The sequence below is a fragment of the Callospermophilus lateralis genome, chromosome 3 (assembly GCF_048772815.1).
Source record: "Callospermophilus lateralis isolate mCalLat2 chromosome 3, mCalLat2.hap1, whole genome shotgun sequence".
Lineage (NCBI taxonomy): Eukaryota > Metazoa > Chordata > Mammalia > Rodentia > Sciuridae > Callospermophilus > Callospermophilus lateralis.
In genome coordinates, this window is record NC_135307.1 from 192,141,335 (window position 1) to 192,157,475 (window position 16,141).

The following is a 16,141-nucleotide window of genomic DNA, read 5'->3' on the forward strand; positions in this document are numbered from 1 at the left end:
GCAGTATCAGAAGCTGTGGCCCCCTTGGAGCTGGGGCGGCGGGCAGTGGGTGCAGTGTGGGGCGTCCTCTGGCGGTGTACGTGGGTTTGTGTTTATCTGTGTGTCCCTCCTCAGGTAATAAAGAGGACGAATTTAGGATGCCTTATCTCAGTCATCAGCAGCTGCCTGCTGGGATTCTTCCCATGGTGCCCGAGGTCGCCCAGGCCGTAGGAGTTAGTCAAGGACATCACACCAAAGATTTCACCAGGGCAGCTCCAAATCCTGCCAAGGCCACGGTAACTGCCATGATAGCCCGAGAATTGTTGTACGGGGGCACTTCACCCACAGCCGAGACCATTTTAAAGAATAACATCTCTTCAGGCCACGTACCCCATGGACCTCTCACAAGACCCTCTGAGCAACTAGACTATCTTTCCAGAGCCCAGGGATTCCAGGTAACTGGTAGGCCTGAGGTGGGAGGGCTGGGCTCCTCTCAGAAATTGAGCTTCGCACTCTACGCAAAATCAGACTCTTGCTGGGAGTGAGCTCAGTACTAGAGCGCCGGCCTAGTGTGTGTGAGTCCCTGGCTTCATCTCCATGCACTGGGGAAAACACAGAAGGAAGAGTAAAATGAAGTTCTGTGCCCCGGGGGTGGGAGGTTGGGGGGTGGGCAAGCAGTGGCTTGGCAGAAGGGTGATCCTGGACAGGGAAGGAGGTACAGCCAGAGTCACAGGCCTATAGGGAAAAAGAAGGGCCTTGTCCTTTCATAATACCATTTTCAAGATCTAAGCAATCCTAAAAACAAAGCCTTTAACCTTTAGTGGTAGTTGCAACAGATCACCTGAGCTGACCCCTTGACCATTTGGGAAGGTCACAGCCTCTTCCATGCCAGGCATCCTTAGTTGGTATCTTCTAGGTTCCTGTAAAATTCTGGGCTGGTCCCTGAGCATCCGGGTGGGTGGTGGTGGTCATAGTAGGTAGGGTGCGTCCCAGACGCTGGCCAGGAGCTGCCACCCTCCACTCATTCATGCTTGCCACCTCCTTGCCCTGGCCTTAGTTCTCTTTCCCCCTCCAGGTTGAATACAAAGACTTCCCCAAAAACAACAAGAACGAATTTGTATCTCTCATCAATTGCTCCTCTCAGCCACCTCTGATCAGCCACGGTATCGGCAAGGACGTGGAGTCCTGCCATGATATGGTACGTCACCCCTGACCGAAGGGTTGGTGAGTGAAGCTGGGTGGTTATGTGGAGCTTGTCCTGGCCTCGGGGAGAGGGGAAGCCACTCTTCCATAGACCTCGTGAGCAGCTGCTGGACAGTACCTGTCTGTGAAGACCGACTTGGCTGGCCAGGCGGGTCTCTTACTCTGTCTTACCTGTTAGGTGGCCTCGTCCTTCGCTCTCCCAGGCTGACCTGAGGGTTGACTGGGACCCTGGGGCTCCTCCAGAGACTGACTGTATTCACTTCATTTCTCATCGGCACTGGGAATCAGGGTCCATGTCCAGGCCGCTGGGTTAAGCCCCTTGTTCTGGTGTTCTGTTTAGATGAATTTGTTAATGAGAAACACTAAAACTGAGAAAAGGGATTGGCTAACAAATCGAAGCTGTGGCAGTTCACTTAATGGAATATAATGCATGCATCAAATTAATGTCTGAAGATCATGTAATAAAAAAGAAATTGTACGTTAGACTTTTGTTTGAAAGTAGTATAGAAAATTCATGTAGTCTGGTTACAGTAAGGTGTTAAAACTCCTAAGCAGATGTCTGGAGGCTGGGCTCAGTGGTAGAGCAGTTGCCTGCATGTGTGAGGCCCTGGGTTTTATCCTTAGCACCGCATATAAATAAATAAAATAAAGATGCATTGGCAACTAAAATACTTTAAAATACTAAGGAATTATTTCATAAAATAAACAGAGGTTGTGATTCAGTGAGGTAACTGTGACTAATCTATTTTATTAAATGTGTGTTTCAAATTAAAAATCCAAACATTTTCTTTGGTGGGTCCAGTTTACGAAGTTGCCTCATGTTTGCTGGGGCAGCAGGAGACCCCTCCTTCCCTGCTGGGGTGTCCTGCTGGAGCTGCCCGCCATGGCTGTGGTTTCACTCTCCCTTCTCTCCCCCTTAGGCTGCGCTGAATATTTTAAAGTTGCTGTCTGAGTTGGACCAACAAAGTACAGAGACGCCAAGAACAGGCAACGGGCCAGCGTCCATGTGAGTGAGCCGCCTGGCCCCCACCTGCATCTGCGCCCCCGGCTGCTGGCTGGGAAGCTGCCCCTGCCCGGAGTGTCCTCTCCCACCCACCTTCTTTAGGCGGAGTGCTGCTTGTTCTGGGTTTGCCATATTCCCATGGCTCAAAGCTGAAGTGTTCCTAAGGGTGCACAGTGGCAGACCTGGCCCTGCCCCGTCCCCCGCTTTCCTCCTCCCCCAGGGCTCACGTGTTCACTAGTTGTGTAGCTCGCGCTCTCACCGCCCTGAGGCGAGCGTCCTCTGTCCCCCCTGCTTCCTTCACTCACGGGGTTGCTGGGAAGCTCTGCTCTAGCCTGGCATCGCCAGCGGGGCCTGCCCTGGTGGCCCTGGGGGTTTGCTGAGAGCAGTGTCCCCTCAGCATAGGGCTTTCATTTCAAAACTGGTGTCATTTTCATTTTTCCTTCCTTAAAGGTGTGGGAGGTGCTGAACATTTTCTGGCCGTGAACCATTTTGAAACCCAACATATATACTGAACACACTGAAACTGCTTTGAAAATTTGGAATTTCTGATACGTCCAGTGGGCTGAGAGATGTGGTGGGTCAGAGGCGGGCGGCAGCATGGAGACCACAGCGACCCGAGGTGGCCAGCGGATGAGGCAGCTGCTGGGGGAGAGGCTCGTGGGCATCCAGTGGCGGCTCGGTGCTCGGCTTTTTTTTTTTTTTTTTTTTCCCTTTTTGTCTCTCTTTGCTGTGTAAGAAAGAAACAAAACATGAACGTTCTTGTCCTGGTGACTCAGACACTTCGGGACAACCCTGGACAGCCACGCTGGAGAGAGGCCCTAGACCGGCCTCAGAGCTAACAGCACCAGAGAAAATCCAATGCTTCCTCCTCAGCTGACCTACCTTCCTAGCGGGCCAGCCACCCACCGCCTACGTCGTGCCCACCCTGAACACCACTTCCTCCCCAGTGAGGCGTACTCTTCTTCGTTTCATTATTTTCTTTTGATTGATATGACACTATATAAAGTTTTCATTTGAGAGTTTCTCAATTGTATCTAGTTATATAGCACAGTTTAGAAACTTGTCTGAGACTGACTCTATCAGTACCTAACCGGCAAAGATCATATCCATGTGTGTGGTTATGCGTTCCTATTTCATTGGACTAACCCAGGACCCTTTCAGTAGTTGCAGGTTGTGGCCCTCTGGTTTAGCTGAAAAAGTCCTGGACTTCTCAGAAAACTTGATGAAGTCTCCCACAGTTGTATAAATTGGACAATTTAGGAATTTTAAACTTTAGATGATCATTTGGTCCTTTTCTATTTTATTTTTATTTTTGTTAATGCAACAGGACTTAAATAAATGAACTTTGATCTTTGTTTTAAAGATTATAAAAAAATTGTGTCTATCCATCTGGCTCTTGAGGACGTTTAGCTTTCACCACACTGCGGGGTCGCGCACACGGGCCCGCAGCTGACTCTCCTTGAGCGCTTGATACTATTAATGCCATCTCCGTGTTGGGCTGAGAAGAACGACCGTTTGTATATACAGCTGTTGCTTTTGATGCTGTGCTGTTGTACACACAGACGTGTGCACAGAGGTCTGCTCTGTCCTGGTGAAGAGCACGTAGCCCTGCCGGCTCAGTACTGCTTCCACCCGTTGTTCACGCTGGAACTTTCTCCCCATGGAATGTAAGTAAAACTTAGTGTTTTTCACCAATAAATGGTAATACTAAATTTTTTTTAATTTATTTTCAAATGCCAGTATGTTAGGTTGGTCTCCTTCCAAGACATCCCTCCCCTTTTTTATTTTTAAGAAAAAAATGATTTGTAATGCTTGTGATTCCCTCTGGGCAAAATCTGAAGATCTGAGATAACTTTATATCAAACCATTGATCAATAAACAGCTACTAATGAAGTTTCTGGTCCTGTTGAGCAGTAACTGAAGAAGCCAGGGAAGCTGTGACTGAGGAGAGGGAAGTGAGGTGGGGGACAGGGCCAGCCGGGGAGCACGTGGGAACACTTGGTGCAGGTGCTCTCCAACCTGGTAAGGGGCAACTGGTGGTTCTGTTGACATTCATTCATTTTTGTGGGGCTGGGTATTGAACCCAGGGGTGCTCTACCACTGAGTTATGTCCCCAGCCCTTTTTATTTTGAGACAGTGTCTTGCTAAGTTGCTAAGGCCGGTCTTAAAACTTGTAATCCTCCTGCCTCAGCGTCCTGAGTACCTGGGATTACCGTCTGATAAATTTTTTTTAAGAACTATAAGATTATAATGGCGGTTGTCTATGAAGTGACCACCTGACTTAACCAAAAGTGATCTGAAGGCATTTTATGTCTTTCAAAATAACTAGACATGGGCTGGGGCTGGGGCTCAGTGGCAGAGCGCTTGCCTAGCAATGTGTGAGACACTGGGTTCGATTCTCAGCACTGCATATAAATAAATGAGTAAAATAAAGGTTTATCAACATCTAAAAAAAATATATTAAAAAAAAAGAATAGACTAGTGGGACAGTGACTCCCATTGAGGCAGGTGCCCCTGTAGGTTCAGAAGCCCTCAGGAGAGCCGGGTGTGGCCTGCAGCAACCAGTGTTCCTCATGTAGCTGGATGCTGAGTGGACAGTGGCACTTGGAAGGTGTCCATCTTGGGGTCTGCGTTTCTGGCCTGTTCCGGGCACTCCACAGAAGCAGCAGTGGCCTGGGCGAACTTGGGTCCACTCAGACCTGTTGACGTGAGCGTTAAGTGCTAAAAGCATCACAGTGAAAACCAGGATAGTTCAAGAAGAGCACACTGGCAAGCTTTCCGCCCCCTCCTCTCTGTGCACATTCCATAAACATAACCGTCTAACTTTTTTTTTTTAACCTTTAAAAAATGAACTTGTTTTGAAGTTACTTCAAACAGAAAAGTTGAATTTCACTGAAATTGCATGTGTACTCTCCCTGTCCCCCCAATCCAGATATTCCACCAAGTCAGGAAGTCAGCACCACCACCCCGTCTGGGGACCTCAGTTCTGGGCTTGTCGAGCAACGCACGTTGCCTTGACCTTCCGGGCCGTCTGGTTGCTCGGCCGCCTGGCTGTCCTTGGGACTTCTCTGTGATTGACCCTCAGCCCGCGTCTGGCTGATGATGACCAGACTTGGCAGTACTTTTGAAGGGAAAGCCACAGAAATGACTCTCTGCTGTGTGTCACACCAGGGTTGAGGCGTAGGTGTCCATCAGCCTTGGTCACCCACTCGTGTCAGGTTGCTCCACTGTGGGTCACGCTTCCCTTGGTAACCGCAGGGTGTTGTGGGAGGCTAGTTCCTGCCGCGCTTCCTCCTTCCTTGCCCTCCACTGGCAACTCCCACTGAGCCCACGCTGCCATCGGTCTGAGCGCTGCACTCCCGAGGGCTCTTATTTCCCATTGATTCTGAGTATCGGCAGCTGATGCAGTCCTAGGTCCCCATGGTAAGAACCCATTACCACCACCTGTTTTGATGCCTTCATCTTTCCCAAAATTGGCCACCAGATGTCTGTTCAAGGTGTCCTTTTAGCTGTGGGAAAGCATGCATACTTTATCACCTTCACCGTGTTGTTTAAGTGTACGGCTTGGTATATTATTTCCATAACATTCTGTCGTCCGTGCCTCCATGTCGGGGCTGTAAAACTGAGGCTGTCCCCGTTGGCCCGTGACTCCCCGTGCCTCCTTCCCCCAGCCCCTGGCAGGCACCTGTGGTCGTGATCATCTAAGTGTGAGTGGAACTCCTGTGGCCTTCTTTAAGACTGGCTTGTGTTACTTTCATTTCGTGGTTTGCACTGTCCCTGGGCCCTGGGCTCATCCACGCTTGGCTATTTGAAGTAATGCTGCTGGGGACATAGGCTAGGTACCCCTCTGAGGCCTGGCTTTCAGTTCTTTGGAACATGGACTACAGGGGGCGCTGCCGCACGCTGTGGCAAGGCTGTTCTCTAGGACCTGTTCCCACAGTGCTCTGTGGTGTTGAGGGAGCCCTCCTTGGCGCAGGTGATTCCGCCGTAGTTTTGACTGGCCTTCTCTGTGAGTGCACAGTGTGTAGCCTATTTGTGGATCCTCTCTGGAGAACAGTGTTCAGACCATCTGTCCATTTTTAAATTGGGTTGGTTGGTGAGATCAGGAATGGGCTGGATATTCTAGGAGCCAGTCCTTTATCAGATACACGATTTGTGAATTTTTTCCTCCCATTCCATGAGTTGCCTTTACACACACACATTTTTTTCAGCACTGGGGATGGAACCCAGAGCCTTGTGCCTGCTAGGTAAGCTCTTCAACACTGAGCTGCCTCACCTGGAGCCTGTAGGTGTGTGTTTTTGGTGGTGAGAATTTAAACCAGGGGTGCTCTACCACTGAGCCACATCCCTAAGCCCTTTTTATTTTGTAAGCTGCTTAGGGCCTTGCTGAGGCTGACCTCAGAACTACATTCCTCCTACCTCAGCCTCCCGAGCCCCTTGGGTGTGTGCCACTATGTCTGGTTCGTGTGCCCCTTTGATGGACAAATTTCATGAAGTTGCCTGTGCCATTAGTATCACATCCAAGAAATGGCTGCCAAATCCAGTGCTGTGAAAGAAGCATTTGCTCTGTTTTCCTCTAAGAGTTTTATAGTTTTAAGCCTTACATTAAGGCTCCTAATCCAACGTGTTTTACCTTCCTGGTGGGCATTTTCTCAGCAACCTTTGTTCTTTTCCTGTTGAATGGTCTTGTGCCTTTGTTTAACACCTATAATCCCTGCTACTTGGGAGGCAAAGGCAGAAGGATTACACGTTCTTGGGCAATGTCTCAAAATAAAAATTTGCTTGTGTAGTGTATACACAGGCTGGGCTCAGGCCTCCGCAGTGTAAAGGAAAGTCACTTGACCATATTTGTGAGGGACTGTTTATGGGTTCTATAAGTCTATTCCTTGATCTGTTTTGTCTTTTTAGCAAGATTTGAAATCGGGTTGTCTTTTGTTAATCAGGGTGCCTTGACATTTCTATTTGAATTTTTGGATGGGCTTTTCTGTTCCTGCACAGCTGCAATTTGCCACGCTGTGAGTGGACTTACTGAATTTCAACATGTTAGGATGCCTGGGATTCATCTTGTCCTTTTCCGGTCCTCAGTTCTGGTTTAGCCATTTCTCCAAGGACCCTGGTCTACTGTAGTGACAGAATCTGTGCATTCAAGAGCAACCAGTGTGGGCTGGGGATGTGGCTCAAGCGGTAGTGCGCTCGTCTGGCATGCGTGTGGCCCGGGTTCGATCCTCAGCACCACATACAAAGAAAGATGTTGTGTCTGCCGAAAACTAAAAAATAAATATTTAAAAAACAAAGAGCAACCAGTGCTACTGACGTGTTAGAGGGCCTGGGCCCAGCGGTCTGTGTGGGTGTCACACGCATTTGTGTTTACCTGTGGTACTGAGGATCAAACCCAGGGCCTCACACGTGCAAGGCGGGCGCTCCACTACTGAGCTACAGCCCCAGCCCAGCCCCGTCCTGTTCTCCTGCCCTTTTGTTCCTGGAATATTCTAATGCCAAGCCCAGACATTCACTGGGTGCTTTATCTTAAACCCCCACAAAGGCATGTGGGCTACAGCACTTGGAAAGAAACCTGAGGCTGTGGATGTGGCGCTGGAGCTCACCTGTTCCATACAGTTAGAAGCCTAATGATTAATGAAGCAGCACAACTTTTTTCTTGGGAGTTCTTTGCTACTGTGTATTTGTGCTGATTTTGTTTTAATGCATGTATACAAAATATACAAATATAGAATGTATGTGTGAAACTATTCTAATTCACCATCATTTAATTGGCATCCCACTGTTAGAAATGTGTACTTTATTATGTGCTTATTAACCCCATTTCAAATTTTTAAAATCCGTTGTATATTCTTTCATAAACACTTAAAACCATGCTGGAGCTGATTGCCTGTCCAGCATTTGTGAGACCGTGGGTCCAGTCCCAGGCACTGCAGACCAAACCAGAACCAAAAAACCCCACAAACTGCTTCGACCATGCGCCCAGGAAGACTGCAACAGCAGCAGTGGGGCAGTCTGTGCAGCCACAGCCAATTGTTTAAATGGAAGGCAGCACCTGCGCGGCCATATGGCGTCAGCAGACTTCACAGCTCCAGTGCATGGGTCCCTGTTACTTAGGCAGGGCTAGCAGCCTACCCACCCCCACCCTGGGTCATCACTGTGTTCTGATGGATTGGTAGGCGGCAGCGCGCCCTAAGGACTTGGCATCTGCTTCTTTCTGGCTGCTAGGGGACCCAGGTTGGCTTGAGATGCTCTGGTTTGCAAATCCCTTGGGCCTTTGTTTCTGTGCAGATATTCCCTAGGGGTCTGGCTCCCTGGTGTCCACACCTTATCCTGTGTGGGGGCTTGCCCAGCAGATCCTGTGGGCAATATGAGGGCCAGTTTGAAATGCATGCCCCCAAATTCTCTGGGTTCTAATAAGTTGTTTCGGTTCCTTGAATTTATGGACAACAATGTAAATGTGGTCAAAGGCTGCAGCAGATGACAGACAAGAACACAGGCAGTCATCAGACCTTTGCCAGCCTGGCGGGACAGGGACTACAGGTGAGCAGCAATGCAGTTTTGTCTCCAGGACTGACCCCTCAGGCAAAACTGAAACTGCTAACTTCACCTTTAAAATGAGCCCCTCCCGTTTTGTGACCACACATTCTACTTTCAAAATTTTGGCCACTGTATCTTTCAAAAGTGAACTTGTTTTTGCTAGGTCATAATTTGCCCACATTGAGCGTGCACCTTGTCAGCTGGAAGACAGCTCAAAAGATCGCTGGGTCGTGTTCCCAGAGCTTTTGGCGCAGCAGGTCTGGAGAGGGACAGGAACATGCGTTTAGTTCCCACTACTATTCTAGTATGACTAGTGCTCCTTTGGGTGGCACCTGCCCTGTAAATCCTCTTGCTCTGGCAAAATGGAGGGTGGCCTGGGCATCTGGATTCCAGAAGCACTACACCTGATTCTGAACACAGGTACTTGGGCTTCCTTAACATCATTAGGGGAGGACTGGGGGCGGGGGCACGCTAGCTCACAGCAGGAGGGCGAGATGCCTTGGGGGTTGGGGGCTCTGCCTGGCCTCCCTACAACACCATGTCTGCTTGTCTGCTTCATCTTGGGCTGGGCCGGATGTTTTCTCAGCTGCTATTTGCTGCAGAAACCCAGGTACATCAATCCCGCTCCAGACTCAAAAAGAGTGGCTCTGTCTGCATGATAAACCCCTTCCCATTTTGTCTGTCTCCTTTACCATCATGTCTGAGATGCTCCCCTCCTTCCATGGAAAGTGCCTTTCACGTTGCCCATTTAGACTTCAGACACTCAAGTCTTTCCCTTTTAGAAAGCACAAGAGGTAAATGGCTTCATACAAAAAACAGCTCTCATGCTGGGTGCACTCCTGTGATCCCAGTGACATCTTGGAGACTGTGGATATACCTCAGTGGTAAAGTGCCCTTGGATTCAGTCCCCAGCACCAAACAATAATCCCAAACTGTGGTGGCACCCTGGGTGGGGGTGTCCATTAGCCTATGGCCAGTGTTGCTCAAGCCACAAGTTATTTTCAAAGGGTTCATGAAGAACAAGTCTTGCCTTAGAGTCACATACCTGAGCCACTGTATTTGTATTTTTTAAAGAAACAAGGATTTGGATTTCAGAACAAATATTCAACTTTTTGGACTGCTGCTGGGGATGTGGGCGGGGCTCCCAGTCAACAGGGCAGCTGATAGTACACTAAGGAGCATCCGGGGTTCTTACATGCCCTTATCAAGGGATTGTCCCTGACTTCTGCCAAACCAAAGGTGGCTAAGGTGGGTTTTAATCCCAGCTCACTCTGGGGAGACCAGGCAAGTTCTTGTACCTCAGGACTAAGGATGTTGACCTGTGAAGATTGTCAAACCAAAACACACCTTAAAACCAAACAACAGCCAACCCAGTGGCTAGGGAGGCTGAAGCCAGAGGATCACAAGTTTAAAGTCAGCCTCAGCAATTAAGGGACACCCTTTCTCTCAAATATTTAAAAAGGGCTGGGGCCTGGCTCCATGGTAGGTGGTAGAGCACTGGGTTCCATTCTCAACACTGTATACAGTCCACTGACAACTTTGGAGGGTGGGGTGGAGGGGCTAAGGACATGGCTCAGTGGTTAATCACCCCTGGGTTCAATTTGGGGACGGAAAAAAAAAAGTAAAACCAAAGGAGAAGAGCAGGGGGGACACATGGGGTTCCAGCTTTAGGCCGACATGAACAGACATGAACAGCAAGGGGCATGGGAAAGGGGGCCATCAGCAAACAATAAAGGGTGTATCCTGTTGACCCTCCAGGAAGCCAGGGCCCAGGAATTGGCTGTCACAGGTCAGTGAGGCTTGGCACCCATCTGCCCACAGAGCAGGGACAGCGGCCCCATGTACCACACACTCAGATCTGAGAGGACGCTGTGCTTTCCAGGAAGACTACAAACAATTTGAAGGTGACAAGGTGAAATGGAGATGGCCTCTGAGCACTGGACACAGGCCTATGGTCCATGTGGCCTGTCACATGCTCTCTTGATGGTGTAGGGAGGAAGATGTGACAGCACACACACGGTGCAGTCACACCAACTCGGGCACTGTGCTTGCTCTCAGCTTTTAAAAGGGAAGTGCAGGCAAAGCACAGGAAATAGCTGTAACAGTGAAATGCCACTGATGTCAACATGGGAAAGTGAAGGCAGGACATACAAACTGAAAAGGTGGCCAGGCTGAGGATGTGGCCTCGAGGAGCAGCCGAGCAGCCTCGGCTCAGCTCCAAGGCTCTTTACTGGTCTGGCTCACTATGTGTACGCCACGGGTTTAAATGCCAGGGTGGTTAACCCCGTGGTAAAGAAATGCTATTTTCACTCCCCAAAATGGCAGCAAAAGGCCCACGTGAATAGGGGTGCGCTGTGCAGTCTCCCGTGATGCACATGGTGCTGGCCCAACGGCTGGCAGTGGGTAGGACACAGACACGAGCAAACAGGATGCTCACCTCCAAAGCTGGTCATCAAGTACCCCTCCCAAGGTGCCCAATGAGGGCTGTCACTGTAGACGGATCAAACGACACAGCACACCCACTGATGGCTGTATCCACCAAGGAACATTGAATGTTTAAGAAAGTTAAACAGAACTGTAGGCAAAATATCAACTGTTAAGGGGAAAAAACAAAACGAATCAAGGTTTCAAACAGGAATTTGAATGATCTTTAATTTTTAAATATTTTTCTGTACCATCCAAGTTTTCAAAGACAGATACATTTAAAATAAGTTTTGTCTAGAAGGAAAAAAAAAGTTTGTGAAAAGATGATCAGATAGCAGGGAGAACCAGTGGACCCAGCAGTAGCTTGAAAATTGACAGTGGCTCCCCTTCAGTGTACAAAGGCCCTGTGTGGGGCTCGTCCAGGCCCCAGATGCGTTCTGCAGTTTCTCACCTGCCAGGGCTGTGGCATCACCAGCAGGATGAGGCGGTGTCAGCGCTGTTCAGGAGAAAACCCCCACCCAGCCTGGTCCCGGCCTCAGCCCCAGCTTTAATGTCGTCTAGTGCTTATCCTGAAAAGGTTAAATTCCTTTTTTTTTTTTTCTCCTGTTAATGGTACTGGGGTTTGAACTCAGGGGCACGTAACCATTGAGCCACTGCCCAGGCCTTTTTATATTTAGTTAAAGACAGTCTTGCTAAGATGCTGGGGCTGGCTTCGAATTCCCGAGCCTCCTGCCTCAGTTTACCAAGCCACTGGGATTACAGGTGTGTGCCACCAAGCCAGGCAACCACTCTAAAGGTGGACAGTATCCACTCACCTTTCAGAAGAGGGTCCAGTCATCTGCTCCAGGTCACAGTAACAGACCTGCTGTTGGAGTCCAGCTCCTCATGGCTAGAGCTTGAGCATCACCACTGAACTAGAATCACTGTGCAAAATGCCCCTCCAACACTGCCATCTGCCGTGTGGCATCGTGACCTTTAAAAGCCAACTGGGAAAGCTGCCTCAGATGATGGGATGAGAAGCCTCAACAGAAAGCATTTTAAACCGTCTACTCAATCTTTCAACCCGAGGAAGGAAAATGCGGAGAAACTGATCCATCCCGAGTTCCAGATGCTGAGCCCGCGCCCTCCATAACAGTCCCCACTGCGCACTTTAACTGCCCCACAGTGTCAGCAAGAGCCAGGCCGAGAAAACGAGCTATCACCGTCGATTTTCTTTTCCAGCTTTTTAAAGGCTTTCTTTAAAAATTCTTTGTATTTAAAAAATAGACTCCAATAACACCTCAATATCCTTCCAATGAGCACGTAAACCCAAACAGGACTATATCCACTGCTGTGTGAAAACCACCAGAGCGATCTGATGGTGGAAATACACTTTGATTACTAGAAATTTCTCCAGCAGCACTACAAAAACAATACATAAAAACATTCAAGCCAGGTGCATGAGATTGAAAAGAAAGAAAAAAGGAATCAATACCTTCTCCGATAAATCCACTACGATGAATGGAGAAGTGGCCAATCCAGCCCAAGTAAACTGCCTCACCAAATTTAGATATTCTGACTCTCCACTCCTTAAAAACAGACGCTACAGAACTCTGCACGCCAGGCCACCAGAGAGCCAGTGCAGCCTGGCTGCCCTAGACCTCAGGTTCCATGAAGCGGAAGTCAAGACACCTTTGACCTTCAGAAGGAAGGGGACTGGGCAAGATCTCACCATCCCACTGTCTCAGGCACCCTCAGGTGCCCACCTGTGGAGCCAGCAGAGGACGTCCCCCACAGCAGGAAGTGCCTGTCCTAAACTCATGCTGTTGCCCAGGGTTCAGTCCTAAATTTACATGCCTCCGTTCCCTGTGTGTGTGTTTGTGTGTATACAGACATTAAAAAAAAAGATTAATTGGGATTGAACTGGTTTAGAAATCAGGATTTTGTGGAGTCTAGAGGGGAGGGGGGAGAATCTGAAGAAGTTCATTATAAAAGTATCAGACAGCACCCAGAACCTACCCTTGTGATGTTCTTAGATGCATGTCTTAGGGTTCACTTTATTGCTGATTACAGACTTGTAACTATTAAATGTGTGCTGCCTGGCAAGTTACACAAGTGATTCTTACATTTCCAATAAAAGCTTAAAGAAAAACAGACAAAAAACTACAAAGGGTGAGAGAAACACGAATGGCAACAGCTTCAAAATAAAGGATTTAGTAACAGAAGAAGCCTCCACAGTTGGTGTCTACAAAAACTTAAAATTATCCAACTCATGCAGATATTCAAATCAATGTCAGACACTGAACTATTAATACTTATCCCTCGAAGCTGAGAACTAAAAAAGCCACCCACTTACATTCAGGGTCACACAAACCACCTAATTTGCTCAAGGTTCAGCTTAAAGCAACATTTAATGTCCTTTACAAGATGGAATCTATGACACGTTCAAAAGGAAAACTTGCATTTTTGTTTAAATGCAACCGTGCTCAGAAGTCTGTGATTTCCTAAGAAACCGTGCTGGGCTTAGCCAGTTAGGAAAACGCAGCTCACATCAGTGTCACACTGGCTGCCTGGAGGTAGCCTTGGAGGTACTGGAGCGCTTCCGCATTGAGGCTGGTGCTCACCATGGATGGAACCTGCAAGAGAGGGAAACCACATGCTGGAAAAGTCCTTATTGGTTCACGAGGCACAATGAAGTACTCAGGGTGAAATGACATGATGTCTAACACTTGCTCTAAAATTCTCTACAAAGAAAAAAAAAAAAAAAAAAAAAATGAGAGGAGATGGCCAAGTCCTGGTGACCATCACAGCCGAGTCTGTGACAGGTTATTGAACTGTTTCTATGTTTGAAGACCTCCCTAACAAAACAAAATCAGGTCACACATAGTACAGCTACACAGCTGCATGAGATTTACACCACGATCCACCATTTAATGTAAAAAAGTCTACAAGTGCCACAGTTTAGAACAGGATCATTTCATACTGAGAAACACATTTCCATTCAAGGATTTTTTCACCTTTTATTTTCACTCCTAAAACCTTCATTTAGAATATACTTGCTGTATATAATACGGAAAAAGGGCTCATCATTTAAATTAAAAAATATACTTCAGATCTAAACTCGGTGGGCTGCAGTGTGATCACCTGCCCAGTGGAAACAGACACCCAACCACTCTACTATCCTCTCGCTTCCACCAGCCAAAGCTCTGTGACACAGAGACACCTACCCTTCCCGGACAGGCGGTAGACAGCTTGTGAAGTGACTGTGCCAGGTGAATTTTGGGGTTGTTCACCATCTGACCTACAGGGTCATGCTCTTTTTTCCCAGCAAATGCCAACTGTGAGAAGGCAGTCTGGTAACCTGGGGTGTCTTCGATGTCAATGAAATGCTCTTCATCTGGAATGGTGTCATCCTCGGGTAACTCAAAAAGGCCAATCAGAGACTGTAATAAAGGAGTCCTAGTGTGGAAGAAAACGAGACAAAAGCTCGAGAAAACACTTCAAAGACTTAAAAGCAACAACTCCTCCAAGAAATAAAACTAGACTCCCTAGTCTGAGGAGCAGGAAGGGAATTTTGAAAGTAAGATGGCCACAGTGCTTACTCCTATCCAGAAACCTTCAACTCCTTTGGCAAGAGCACCTCAATTTATTTTTAAGAAACAACTCAATGTTAAACCAATCCAAGGAGCTTGAATGATAGGAGGTTAGTTAGAAAAGTGAGCACCCAGCTGCCAGATCACTCTGGGGAAGAGCTGCCTGCGTGGATCCAAAAGGAAGAAGCAGAGGTGAGAGGTCAAGAAGAGGAAAGCCGCCGAGACACCTGTGCTGACAGGCAGGCGCCTCTCCTGCCCCCAAGGTTCCTACTTCTAAATTCAAAAGCCGACTTGGTGGGGCTTTCTTGGTTAAGGCTGTCACAAAACAGCCTTGGAAATCATCTTGAAGAAGGCCCGTGAACCACCACCAATGAATAACCATAGAACAGGACCCTTCTAGGCTCAGAGGGATGCACAACCCATGGCTTAGACCTGACAGTACCAGGGGAAAAGCTAAGATCAGAACCCAACTGTCTTGCCCTGTGGGAACAGGCTTGGTTGATTCTGCAGTCACAGGAAAGGGGCTGTAATCTCACAAAGACACCGGCATGGAGCACTTACCACAGCTTGGTATATTCGGTATCCATCATTGGGGGACATTCTGTTAGTAATTTGGTTATACCAACAGCACAGATCTTTTTCTCTACATTTCCAGATACTTTCTGAATTTCAGGAATTATGATTTTTTCCAAAACCATTCCAAACATTCTGTTAACCAATAGCAAAATAAACACTCAACGTTAAGTAATATTACCACTATAAATAGAGTTGAATATTTCTTATTTGTACTCAGTGACTCCTTATGAAGTGAGTAAACTGCTAAATAAAAAGACTCCTATTATTGGTTAGCTGAATCAAAAACCTCCCTATCAACCTCTACCCTATGGCCAACTGCCATCATCTTTTGTAAATAAACATCACCTACACGATTACAAAGGAGAAGCTTTGCAGCTTTGTTTGGTTCTGGTCTTTTATGCTTTTAAATTACAGCATCAGAGCCTGGCACAGTGGTTCAAGCCTACAATCCCAGTGGCTTGTGGGGGGCTGAGGCAGGAGGTTCACAAGTTCAAAGCCAGCCTCAGCAACATAGCAAGATATTAAAAAAAAAAAAAAAGAAGAAGGGAAAAAAAGGAGGGGGTGGGGTGGGGAGGTGGTTCAGTGGTTAAGTGCCTTGGGTTCAATGCCTGGTACCAAAAACAAACATCCACCCAATCAGTCAAGCACAGTGATGCCTGGAATCTATCCCAGTGACTCTGAAGGCTAAGGTAGGAAGATGGCAAGTTCAAGGCCTGCCCAGGCAAATTAGCTGTGTCTCAAAATAAAGAATTATAAGAGCTGGGAATACCCAGTTCAGTGGTAGAGCACCCTGGGTTCAATCCCCTGTGCTGAAAACAAACGAAACCAACAAAACCCAAAACAAATG

General features: G+C 47.9%; 2 protein-coding genes across 8 annotated transcripts in view; one reads left to right on the top strand and one right to left on the bottom strand.

Annotated features, from left to right (window-relative positions):
* The window catches only part of Stau1 (staufen double-stranded RNA binding protein 1), a 55,033-nt gene extending 50,955 nt beyond the window's left edge, over positions 1–4,078 (top strand). For 6 of the 7 annotated variants that reach the window (XM_076851976.1, XM_076851977.1, XM_076851968.1 and 3 more), the window contains 4 exons: positions 115–434; positions 1,055–1,177; positions 2,103–2,188; positions 2,636–4,078. In XM_076851976.1, the coding sequence (XP_076708091.1) occupies positions 115–434; positions 1,055–1,177; positions 2,103–2,188; positions 2,636–2,651 (545 nt within the window). In that variant the 3' untranslated portion in view covers positions 2,652–4,078. The remainder of the gene's footprint in view (positions 1–114; positions 435–1,054; positions 1,178–2,102; positions 2,189–2,635) is intronic. The other variant, XM_076851971.1, reaches the window with a different exon arrangement.
* Positions 4,079–11,347: 7,269 nt separating this feature from the next.
* Positions 11,348–16,141, bottom strand: part of Cse1l (chromosome segregation 1 like) — a 45,821-nt gene continuing 41,027 nt past the window's right edge. Inside the window, exons 23-25 of the mRNA XM_076851978.1 lie at positions 15,280–15,426; positions 14,353–14,584; positions 11,348–13,761 (exon numbers count right to left, since the gene is read on the bottom strand). Coding sequence (XP_076708093.1) covers positions 13,672–13,761; positions 14,353–14,584; positions 15,280–15,426 — 469 coding nt within the window. The 3' untranslated portion in view covers positions 11,348–13,671. The remainder of the gene's footprint in view (positions 13,762–14,352; positions 14,585–15,279; positions 15,427–16,141) is intronic.